This window comes from Cottoperca gobio, chromosome 9, assembly GCF_900634415.1.
Source record: "Cottoperca gobio chromosome 9, fCotGob3.1, whole genome shotgun sequence".
Lineage (NCBI taxonomy): Eukaryota > Metazoa > Chordata > Actinopteri > Perciformes > Bovichtidae > Cottoperca > Cottoperca gobio.
This window is the reverse complement of record NC_041363.1, coordinates 3,183,131-3,195,315: the sequence shown is the minus strand read 5'-3', so window position 1 is coordinate 3,195,315 and position 12,185 is coordinate 3,183,131. Positions and strand designations below refer to the sequence as shown.

The window sequence follows — 12,185 nt, the reverse complement described above, 5'->3', positions numbered from 1 at the left end:
AAATATGTCAAATGTTTTTTGTTTTGAAATATTTAATAGCACATGGGTTTAATATTTGAACACATTGGGTTGCTTTACAAAAACCAGGCATCTTCCCCCTCTGTCCAAAACTATCAGCCCTGATATATTTAAAAGACCACATCTGTTGAAACACAAACAAATTAGATACAATTCATGGTTCCCAATGTTTATGGAAAATATCTATATATGGCTATCGCTATCCCTAATGATACACGTATTGACTCATCAGCTGTTAAGTGCGGGGCAAGTGCTGAAGTGCCCTGGGCTCCTTATCAGCTGCAGCCCACTGTATTAGTGTGCTAGGTTGGCGTAGCGTTGACCTAATCCGGGTAGCAGGTGCCACTGGAGCCGAGGTAGAGTGGACATGTATTTCAGGGAGGATGAGCCATCTGGGTCTTGATACTTTATGGTGCTTAAAACACACTCTCAAGTGTGACACTCACAGCACTTACCTTTTAGCTGCACACAATATCTAAGCGCTGGCTGCTAAAGGGAGAGAGGAGGCTTTCAGGAGAATTTACAGGGTTTGATGTGGTGTGGAGCCTCCGCTTCGACATGGATTCATGAAACAGTCAGACACACTTGGCGGTTTGATTTTGATTCCTCTAACTCTTCCAGTGTTGTTTTGTCATCTGCAGTCTGAAATATGTCGAGCAGAAAGAAAAGTGTGTTTGTTTTGTTTTCGGGTTTTTTTGTTGCTTTTGTGCCAGCCTGCCTTGTCGCAACACTTTTCTGGGGCCTTGTGTTGTCTTGTTTTCTTTTTCCTGGTGTAGTCTGTTTCATCTCGCAAGCGATTTGGCTCGTTTCTGAGTCCAATTTCGCTCCTGTTTCACCGTGCACCCCCCTCTCCTCACAGACATACTCACATTCACACATTTCCCCAAACTGACACGCTGCCTTCACACTCCAAACAAATCAATTCTTCACTCGCCGCACTCGGAACGCCACAGTGAAACACGGCAGCCCTGGAAACGTGCAGACTGTGGTTAATGCTCCTTGTCCACTCTGATTGGAGGATTCTCCTGCCTCTGTCTGTGTGTGTTGCCGCCGGCCTGAATGTGTGGCTAAGACTCAGAGGAGATGGGGGCAGACGGTGGGTTTAGGTTTAGCAGCAGCCGCACAGGTCAGGATCCGGGCCTTGTCTCCATTAGTTTACCTGACACAACTCCCTGCCCTCTGCTCTCTCCCCCCTCTCCCCTTTCCTCTGCCTTATTAACCAACCTCTCGGTCACTTTATCACTCTTTCTCTGTCATGCTCTCTCTCTCTCTAATCAAAAATGATGAATGGGGTGCAAGGAAGGACAGCAAATGTTTGCGAACCTGATACACCCTCCAATTGTCACTCATTTCCTGCGATGGTGGAGAAGACGGTGGTTGTGAGAGGGAGGGGGAGAGATTTTGAGAAGGCTTTTGTGTGTGTTTGTCTAGCTAAGCTCTGAATGAGAGCTATTTCAAACATCTTCACCTCGGTCCTCTAAGTGTGTCATCAGCCTTGACATGTAAAGAAAATAAGAAAGAAAAAACTCAGGCTTGTGCAAGAGTTCTTCTGCTGCAGAAAAAGGGCTTGTAGCTCAAAAGAAACGCAGCTCTTTTGGCATGTAGCCATTAACAGGGAAAAATGGCAGCTCGAGTCTAGTCTTCAACAGCTGCTGGGTCTCCATCTGTAAGCCTAATTACCCAGCAGCACCCCAGGATCAGCTCAGCAGCAGGATCCTCCTATAGAAGAGGCATTGATTACATCAGTGTGTCTATACCGGACAGTGTGCTTCCCTGGGGGCGCGCAGATATGTGAAACTTAAGCCAAAGCACTTTAATGCACACTGGGGTGCTATCTTTGGACAAATAGTCCACTAAGATCTTACGCTATTGCATTCAGCCTCCCTGTGGGGGAAATTTCCTATACCCTGGAGACCATTTAGAGACATTCTACAACTTGCTGCAGAGTGTATACAATGGTGTACTCTAAATAGATCTTTAGTGCTCCAGCAGTGTTTTTGATAAGCGTGCATTTATAGTGTATTTTTGTTTGGAGTTTGAAGTTGAACATAGTATTTGTTTGCTGATGCTGTTGTTGAAAATAGGTTGGAAACATAGACTGTTTTTACTTTATTATTATTTCTGCTCCATGCGTTGAAGTTCCAGTGGCATGCTGTGATGTACAATGCAATCTTTTGATGACTGAGAACTCTGAGCCTCGATCAGCAGCCCTGGCCTGTAATAACAAGATGCTTCAACATGTTAACTTGACGAGAAGAGTGGGGTTGATTGATGATATGGTCTTCTGACAGTTGTTGATGAAGAGATATTTGTTTTTAGCTGTTGCCACCTATAGAATACTACCTCTTTGAAAAGCTAGCTACCTCAGCATTCTTGTCTGTCAGTGGCTATTATTTCTTATTGAAAAATGGCTTCTTTCATTTGCATGAAGCAGGTGAGCCGCTCAGACAACGTCTTAATCTAAACCACAGCTTGTAACCCTCACAATGACAAACCCCTGTATCTGCAAAACACTTGAGGAAATATGATATGCCGGCAAAGATGTTTGTTCTACCCCTTTCATGGCACTAAATTTCTACGGGTGCATTTGTCAAAACAGTGAATGAGGTATGGTGAACGGTTAGGAGCTGTCAACCTCCAATTGTTGCGTTGCTTTCTGAGTGGGGAGGGAAAACGGAGATGGAGGAGGAGGAAAAGAAAAACATGCAGGCTCTTTCAGCCCACTGTCATGCCACTTAGGATTTGTTGAAGGATTTTCACCCAGCCATTTCCCTTCCATTGAGAAGTAATCAGTACGGCACTGAAAGATAATATTATATCCACTTAGAGGCATGTGGGCTTCATGCATGTTCATACATGAAATGAGGCTGGAAAGCATTGCCTTTGTTTACATTGCTGAGCACTCACTCCCTCTACTTCTGCTTGGACTTGAAGCTTCCTGGCAACAGCTCTCTGTCTTTGTGTCTCTTACATGTCATTCTTTCTCTCCTTCTCTTTTTCCCCACCTCCTTTCCTTCCATTCTTCCATGGATTGTGAGCCAGGTGGTGGGCTAATAGAGGATGCTTTCCAGTGGGGCACCAAAAGTGATACTGTTCAGGCGTTATGCAAGCTTAAGCAAAGCTGACACACTGCTCAAGAAGTACAGCCCACACTGAGCTCCACGGCAGCCCATGGAGAGACTCTGAAAAGGTCTTAAAGGTACGGGAGACACAGGGAAGCTGCCACTGTCCTCCCACCGCTGTGCTGTGGGAAGCAGGAGTTAAGTCCTTTATTAGAAGTGGCAGGCGTTGTCTCCAGTCACCTCGATAATTGCAGCACCACGTCCACTGCTGTAATCAATTGAGACAGCTGCCGCTGCGGCGTTCAAGTCCATCAGGCAGGCGTGTCATGCTAATTAATGAAATGATAAGGCTAGTGCTTGCAGCATTGCACAAATAACTCCTCAAGGCTCCCCTTCTTTTCAACACAAATTTCATCCCTAAAGTTCAGATCGACCCTCCCTGTCCCTGCCTGTTGGCTGTCTGTCCACAACGGCCTCAGGGTAAGACCGGTCACCAGGGTCGGTGATGGGTCAGTGACAGTGAAAGGGGTCAAATTCCTGGCTGGCAGGGTGGGCCGTGTCAGAGGAGCCATTAGACTTGAGCTTTTCTGTTGAAAGTTTCAAGACGTCCACCCTTTTATTTAGGAGAGCCCAGTGGCACTGACCTTAGATGACCCGCAGTGTTCATAAGAAGCTGATGGCAGTCACAGAGCACATGAGCTCTGCAGGGGGATGGGCCCTGATGGAGACTCAGGGAAGAACAGGGAAGTGTGAGTGTGGAGGCGTTTTGCTTCCCAGCAGCATATTAAAGCCAGGGGTTAATGATGGTTTAACGTTGCTTCTGGAGCACCACTGGACCGTATATGACACTAAAGGATTTGGGCAGTCAATATGTAGACCTCTGTCGTTCTCTCCCTCTCTTTCCTCTCCAATTTAAAGATATGCTCCACTTCATTTACCTCCCTTCCAAAACACCGACATATGTGCCATGAGAGGTGAATGGCATATGTGTCCTGCACCATATGGCTGGTGTTTGAATTGGGATCTGATATGCGCAGGAAAAACCGATTCATGCCGCAGCTTGAGCTGCCAGCTATCTGAAATGAACATTAGGTTCTCAATTTATGCCCGGGCTTTGACTGTAAACATGTTACAGCTTAACACCCATCCCCATTCTGCTGCCATCCACTTCTTTTGTCAGCTGCAGCGAAGAGACAGAGAGAAATAATTGAAACGTGCCAGCTGTCCTCACTCTTTAGCTATCTTAGCCAGCTTTCTCCTCGTCCACTGCCCCATTAACATCTCTGAGTGATTTGCAAAAACGTCGCCTTGGCTCCCCTCGTTACCAGCTTGGAGATGCTTGAGGCAGATTAAATAGTGTGAGGGAAAGCAAGCCATTGCAAATTTCTCCTATGATTTTATTATTAGCACAATGATTCAACGCTGCGCAGCCCTTCTGTTCCTCTCATACAAAATAATTCTGTTGAAATCACCCCACCTTTTCTTTTATGACAGAATACCTCACAGCAATGAAGTGTTGATTGGCAAGACTGCGGTTTCCTGCCTTCTGCCAGTATCTGTTATAGCCATCTTCCACAGTCACTCACTCGTAAGCTAAGCCTTGGCTCTGTGCAGATTGCTTGTCTAGAGAGGTACAAAAACCAAATCATTGTGAGCTCAACCGTCAAGAGCCGCAGAATATTCTGTCAACCAGAGCCAGCGGGAGACGGATCAAGGCAGCGTACGTTCTCGCATACCTTCTGCATCCTCCAACGTCTTTCAACAGATATGCCGCTTTATTTAAATATCTGTCTGTTCATGTCCTTTTTTTATCAGTGCCTTGACTGTTTATGAAGGGAGTGAACCGCAGTGTTTGCCTAGTAAATGAGAACACACAGTGGCCCTAAGCTTCTCTTAGCCCCGACCCCCCTCGTCACAGGGAGAATTTGCATACCCTCGTATCTAATCTGAAAAGGTTTTTTGCATACAGGTTCTATTTCCCTGGATGTTGTATATACTGGCATCGTGGCTGCAGTGGGCAGGTCATTTATGTAACACACTTATTTGCATTCACAACATAGTTTGCTTCTGGTTTTAGTTGGAAGCTGAATGAGTGATTCTCATCTCATTTATGACGTTGTCGGGTCCATTTGCAGAAAGCCAGGTTTGTGTTAAAGTAAAGTGGTTTGAAAAAAGCTTCAAAGTGAAGGCTTTTTAAAAGTTAAAAGGTTTTGCAACTCAAAGCATTTGAGAGAAAAAGTGCCGTCCTTCAGAGCTTGTGCATTGTGTTCTTGACATGACATGTGTCAACAGCCCATGCCTTAGAGAGATATCCTGTTGAAAGGAGCCATGTTATCCTATATTTAAGTCTGTTGCACTATCACACCCAGACCGTCCTAGTCCAGCTCAAGGCCAAGCCATTCCAGACTGGTCCAAGCCATTCAAAACTGGGCCATCTGGCTGCGTCAAGGCCACATAGGACCATATCGGTGCCAGCTCTCCAGATGTTCCACAGGGACAAACAGGGTCACAAGTGAAGGATATCGTCGTCAGAAACAGCTGTGCAGCGACACTTTTTTCACCCCAGAATCCCTGCTGTACACATCAGTCATCGCCAGTGATTCCCAGTGGCCTGTTGTCCGTCTGCTGCCTCAGTCCCTGTGTCCCTCATCTCCCCACCCCTCCAGCCCCATATCACTGCAAACCCAGGCATGTGTGCACGGGGTAAGGCTCAATTCCCCTGAGTAAGCAGGGCCTCAGGAACAACTATAAAAAGATCAATACTGGGATGAGATGTCATCTGGTGAGCAGACCTGCCAACACCCCCGAGGGAATGTCCCTGTCCCCCTGGTGCACTAACCCAGCTAACGGGAGAGATGTGGGGGCCACCCCCCACCACCGGGCTGCCCTCCAACCTGCCTGACTCACTCGCACCATCTGCTCAGGTTTGCGGGGCAGGGCTTCAGGACAGCACATTTTTTGTCTCACTCGTATGGCATTTGTTTCACATGACTGCCTGTGGCTCGCCTACTGTTTTGCTCACTATGTGATTGCAGGGAAGTGTGTTTCATGTCCTGAGGAGAAGAAGAATAAAACGATGCTGAATTTGGCAGTTTGTTGAAATGCTTGAGACTCCAGTTGACAGTTTTGCGGTGAGGGGACAGTGTTTGTTAATAAAACTGTGGTTTTGCCCCTAGGTGAAATGTGTCAGAGAGGCATTCCTGTCATCGTGTTATCACTGCGTGTTAGTTTACACTCAAAATGGCTGCCGCTGAAATAAAACGATGAAAAAAGCAAAACTATTAGGACCGAGTATTCACAGTAACAGTGTTTTCTACCATCAATCGTTCACTGCTCTTAACAGCCTGTTTGCTGCTCAGGAAGCTGGAGCTGCAGTTTAAAGGGCCATCACACAATAACTCTGCCTTCATGCTTATATAACAGGAATACGTGCTCAAATTAAATGCTTTCTCCGTTAAATATCAGCAGATTTTTCTGGGGCTACGTTGGGGCTATAATGTTTGTGCGTGTGTAAACTTTCTCTTTGTGTCCATCTTCTGTTTTGTGCATGTGTGTGCCTTAGCTTGCAGAGTGATTTTAATGAGGGATGGGTTGGTCTGGGCTCATATCTCCCTGCCTCCATTACAGCCCATTAGAATCATCATTAAGATAACCCGGCGCTCGCTGTGGCCCTGGCTTCCCAGCATTAGTATTAAAAACCGCTCTCTGTCTCCTAGTGGTCGTAGTGAGACTTCCTTCTGTATCACTCGCCTCGCATTGTGTCTGGGAGAACAGGTTGCCACGGCAACATCACCCAGCGGCGACATTTCGACTGTGGATATTTGCTTCATCGCCTGTTTGTCTGTCTGTGCCCGTTCTCTCAGTCTTCCTCTTTCTCTCTCTCGCTTGCAGGGAAGGGAGCCTGACAGTTTAATCCAAATCCCACACCTCTGTAAATGTGGAGGTCTGTACACGCCTGGACCCCGGAATTCATTTGAAAATCGTGACACCTTAGTCAGCCCCAGTTCTCCCATAAAACGCAAGGAGCGAGGGAGGGGGGGTGCTCGAAAAAAATAAAATAAAAGCTCTGCCCTGCTTTTTTATTGGTCCTTTTATGGGTGTTAGGATCCTTGAAAGATTAAGCAGGCCGTTAATAGGGACTGGATATTCCATTAGTGGGCTGCATGTCGAGTTCTCACTGGCTTGACAGCAGCTCCCGGCTCTTCTCATTTTTTGTTACCGTTGAGAGTGCCCGTGGAGCTTTTTTAATTGAGGCACTAGTGAGCCTTCTGACTGAAGTACTGCTGCATCTTAGCTGTAGATGAGAGCTGCTTAGCCTCATCTCCAGCAGGCTGTCTGCTCTCTTCCTCTGACTCCATCTTTCTCTATCCGTGTGTGAACACCTTCTTTCTCTGAATTTCTGTGCATGTGATGTTTCTATGCTTGAAACAAATTCCACCACTAGCGGCTTTGATGAGTTCAGAAGCTATTGTATCATTACTATCTCCTCAAACTCCAATTCTTTGTGGTCTATTTTGTATTTTCTCTTAACTCCGAGAGAAGTAGAAGATTACCAAATGCCTTTTATTTTTCATGAAGATTCGTAAGTGCTTTGAGATTCTTTGTATGTGAAAGGTGTCGAGATGCTGCATTTTCTGCCACTTCATTTTCCTGCTACAATAGCATATAATTACAGTCATTAAATTGCAAAAGCTTAAGTATGAAAAGTCGTTGTTCAGTGGAATGCTGATTATAAGAGCGTCTTGTCTGTTGAAAAGACCTCTGATGAATGGTAAAGACAAAGTGGTCGAGTTCAGAGTGCTTTGCTCTGGTTTCCCAAATCCCCTGAAAGATCAGGGAGGGAGGATAGAAGGCGCAGTGGCAGAGAGGCCAAGATAAAGGGCCACGATCTCTCCTCACAGCACAATTGAAACATAATTATTTCATGCCAGATTGTGTGCTCAGCAAAGCCCTGAATAGGGGCCGACATTTAACTTTAATTAGCTGTGATTTATTCATACTGACTGGATCGCGGGAAGAAATTGGATCATCTGATTATAGTCAAGCATGAAAATGACCTGATTAAACACTTAATGGAACCTAGGGAGAAGGAAACAAGAGGAACCTTGGGCAGAAGACGTTGGGACAGCATTATAGAGAGCTATGTTTTACTTAGCATTGATCATGTATAGGAATACAGCTGTGCTTGTTGTGTCTTTTATCTCATTTAGGCATTAAGTGTTTCTGAATCAAAACAGGAAATGGCTCGGCACTGCATCAGAACGGAGGTTTGTCTTCTTACGCGTTGCTGTTGTTTGTCTTCTCAGGTGTGCCAACGAATGAGAGTCCCGAGTCCAAGACTTGTAGCTCAGCCAAAGTATCAGGGCTCCAGCGCAGCCAGGAGCAGAGCAACAGGGAGGTGCCCTTCACGCCTCCTGTGCCCAGCCCCACCCCAGCTTCGGCGCCTACGGGCTCCCCTGCCCCCGCTGCAGCGGCGGCCCCCCCAGAGCCCCCTAAGTCGTGCCTCCCAACCCCGCCTCCTCTAAGTGTCAGAAAGGAGCAGCAACCTCTGCCCCCTCTCCCTACCCCTCCCCTGTTGAGGGCGCCCCACCCTCACCCCCACCCCCACCCCCCTCACATCCACCCCCCCCACCCACACTTTCACCAGGACCCCCGTCTTCTCCTGCCCCCGCAGCACCATGCGCGGCCAATAATCAGCCAGCAGGTGCATCACCCGCTGCAGTACAACAGCCTCCACGACATCAGGTACGTTGTTACATGTGTGCTTACAGGTGCGACATGTGATGCACTTCATTTAAAATGGCTGCCCACTAAGAATTAGTATAAACCAGCCGACAGGCATGTGTGCCTCAGTGTCCCAGGCATGTGTCCCTCAGTGTCTCAGGCATGTGTCCCTCAGTGTTGTGTCCCTCAGTGTCTCAGGCATGTGTCCCTCAGTGTCCAGGCATGTGTCCCTCAGTGTCTCAGGCATGTGTCCCTCAGTGTCCCAGGCAGGGAGCAGGAACTCAGTATCCAGGGAGCCGTGTTCACTTTCACTGTTTCACCTTTTGTACCCAATCAGAGTGTTACATCACAGACACTGCCACTCTCCTTTAATGTGTTCCTGCCACTCGAGTGGAGACAGCTATAAAATAATACACAGCAATTTCCAAATTACTATAATGTAGTCCGATGTGAGACAAGACGCCGTACAATCCTACACAATATTGATTGTTTTCATGCGGTTATTGATTTTCTGCCAACTTGTAAACTTGCAATAACCAGTGTTCAGATTGACTGTTTTTCATCGAGCCACGCTGCGGAACAGAGAGCACATTCAACCGCTTCCTGTTTCCTCATCTTCTCAGAGTGCCCGCACCTTTCTTTATTTCGATGTCAGAAGTTTTATTGGGAAATCATTCTGAAGTTGTCAAAGCAAAGTGTCAAACATATTCTCAGCTGAGCTACAAACAGAACCAGAGATAGACGTATAAACACGCGGCACCAGGCTGTCCAACCTTCACTGAATGTGTTATACGTCTGCATTCTGACTGTGTAAATGAATAAAATACAATATTCTTCCCTCCTTTGTCTCCCATTAAACCTTCAGCCACTGCAGCAGTCCATTGGGTCTTCCCAAACAGCATTTGCCCCCATCTCCTCACCACCACATCAGCGGACTCCCATCCTCCGCCCCCTCCTTACCTCTATCCATAGCGAATCTCTCTACCTCGCACTATTCCTCCCTACGGAGCCCGGCCCATCGCCATCCGGCCATGTTTGCAACCCCAGCCACACTGCCGCCACCACCGACCTTACCGACCAACAGTTTAGTGGTGCCCGGGCACCCCGCCGGCACCCCCTACCCAGGTAAAGCCACGCATCTCACATGGTACATGGTAGCTTCAGTGCAGACACAAACTCCTGGCTTCTACTGCATGCGACAAACATTTTAATTGCAACACAGAAGTCTTCTTATCAAACGGACTTTAGGCTTTTTCATAACACATTTAGCTGCTTCTTTGAATACTGATGTGGAACAGATCGTGACGGGGCCATTTTATATTCCAGGGTGTGTTTTATGTTCACTTGTACAGCTCTACTGTGTCCATGTTACAGTCCAAAGAAAACACTATATTTACATATGCATAGAATACTATAGTAACAATGCAGATTAACTGGAGAACTAGTCTGTAACAATAAGGTGTTCATGTATGATTTGCTGATCTGGTAAGTGCCCATTTATTACATTTCTCTCTTTAACTTTTGATACTGCACAGTATATCCAAACATCTCTGTCAGATTTATACATGGAACTGGAAAAGGCTGTGACACTGATGTACTTAATTGTTAAAGAAAAACATATTTTAAACAAGGCTTTTGTCTTGTGGTGGAAAGATTGCTTTATATATGCTTTCCAGAACCAAGTTTTTAAGTGCCTGTGCATTGTGAATAACAAATGCTAACTCTGCATCGATCTCAAAAGCACATGAAATACTACAGCTCGTAGCACGAGAGCAACTCTTTCTTTAAAAGTCGGACTATTCTTGTTCTGCCTGTAAATATCCGGAGAGCAGTCAAGTTAGCGCAGCGGCTGCAGATCCCCGTTACTAATTTGAAAATGTTCCAAAAGGCCTGAAAAGCAAACGGCCGTGGTGCAGCACAGAATGGAAATAAATCCCATTTAATTGTTAAAAGCAATAGTACGCTTCCTCTCCCACAAGTCACATGCTTTAATGTTCCGTCTTATTTTCATTGTTGGAGAACTTCATACTTCAATTTCTAAGATGGACTGTCTTTATAGAAGCTTAGTAATTTTAGAAAGGTGATGAGGTCACCGTATGATGGCTCATACTGGAAAATGTCAGCGAGCAACTGGACAATCATCATAGCTGCAGACATCTGAAAGCACTACTTTACCCGTCACCAGTTGAAGAATGGTGCACTCAGTCTGCAATATGATGCCCCCTGTACAATCAGAATTATGTTTTCGCTCGCCAAAAATATGTGATTTGTAATGATTTGATAATATGTTTAACAATTTCACCAAAACAAGCAATTTCATGCTGCAATAGAAGGAAAGCACTATCTCCAGCAATGATGTGTGTCTCCAAAATATGTAATAAATATGCCACTTTCTAATAGAGGGTAAGAGTGTGTGTGTGTGTGTGTGTGTGTGTGTGTGTGTGTGTGTGTGTGTGTGTGTGTGTGTGTGTGTGTGTGTGTGTGTGTGTTTTCTGCTGGGATGACTCTTGGTTCTCTCTTGTCTTTAGATACCAGCCTGTTGATATCATTCAACCAACCAATCATGTATTGCCAGCCTCATTCGGGGATTCTGATTGGCACATTGTCACAGGCAACTCTCTTACCACCACCAATGAGTCCCCACGTAGAAAACCCTCACAGCATGAGCTGGAGAAACAGAGAATGCCAGGTGACTATTTCTCTTCTCTTCTACCCTTGTTGTGAAGACTGACTGGGCGCCCGTGCCTTTTTTTTCTTGTGTCCCCCCCTTCCCTCTCCCCACCCCTTTTTATTTTCTTTTGGTTTTTTTTTGGTTTTGGTTTTCCTCGCTCTCCTTTCTTACAGAGCATGACCTCCTGAGGCAAGAGCTGAACAACCGCTTCCTGGTTCAGAGTTCAGAGCGGGGCCGGGGGCCGTCCGCCTCACCGCTGGCCCCCGTGTCGCTCCTGAGGGCCGAGTTTCACCAACATCAGCACATGCACCAGCACCAACACACCCACCAGCACACCTTCACGCCCTTCCCCACCAGTCTGCCCCCGGCCGCCAACCTCACCCCGCCCACCGCACCCCCCATGGTGCGTACCCAGGCCAGAAATGTGAGGATAAGTAAAACAATAAATAAAAGCTCCCGTAACTTCCCGCCCGCCCACCTGTCACCTCTCCCAATCTCCTCTTCAATCAGTTCCTACCTTTTTTTTCTTTATCCTAAAATTCACCAAATATGTCCCGTAGCTGTAGGAACCCCCCCACCCCCCCCCACCTTAAGAAAAAATAGGACACTGAAATTTGCTCTTTGATTTTTGCATACTGTCCTGCTGCTCAAGTCTGAGAGCTGATGAGAAGCTGGAAGCATCACATCTGTTCCACTCTAATAAGGAAAAA

The 12,185-nt window shown here is 46.5% G+C and overlaps 1 protein-coding gene across 12 annotated transcripts in view; it reads left to right on the top strand.

Moving 5' to 3' along the window:
• fbrsl1 (fibrosin-like 1) overlaps positions 1-12,185 on the top strand; it is a 253,600-nt gene that overhangs the window by 227,184 nt on the left and 14,231 nt on the right. For 10 of the 12 annotated variants that reach the window (XM_029439308.1, XM_029439302.1, XM_029439301.1 and 7 more), the window contains 3 exons: positions 8,387-8,825; positions 9,670-9,929; positions 11,649-11,899. In XM_029439308.1, the coding sequence (XP_029295168.1) occupies positions 8,387-8,825; positions 9,670-9,929; positions 11,649-11,899 (950 nt within the window). Of the gene's footprint in view, positions 1-8,386; positions 8,826-9,669; positions 9,930-11,332; positions 11,494-11,648; positions 11,900-12,185 lie in introns of all 12 variants that reach the window. The other 2 variants (XM_029439298.1, XM_029439307.1) reach the window with 2 other exon arrangements.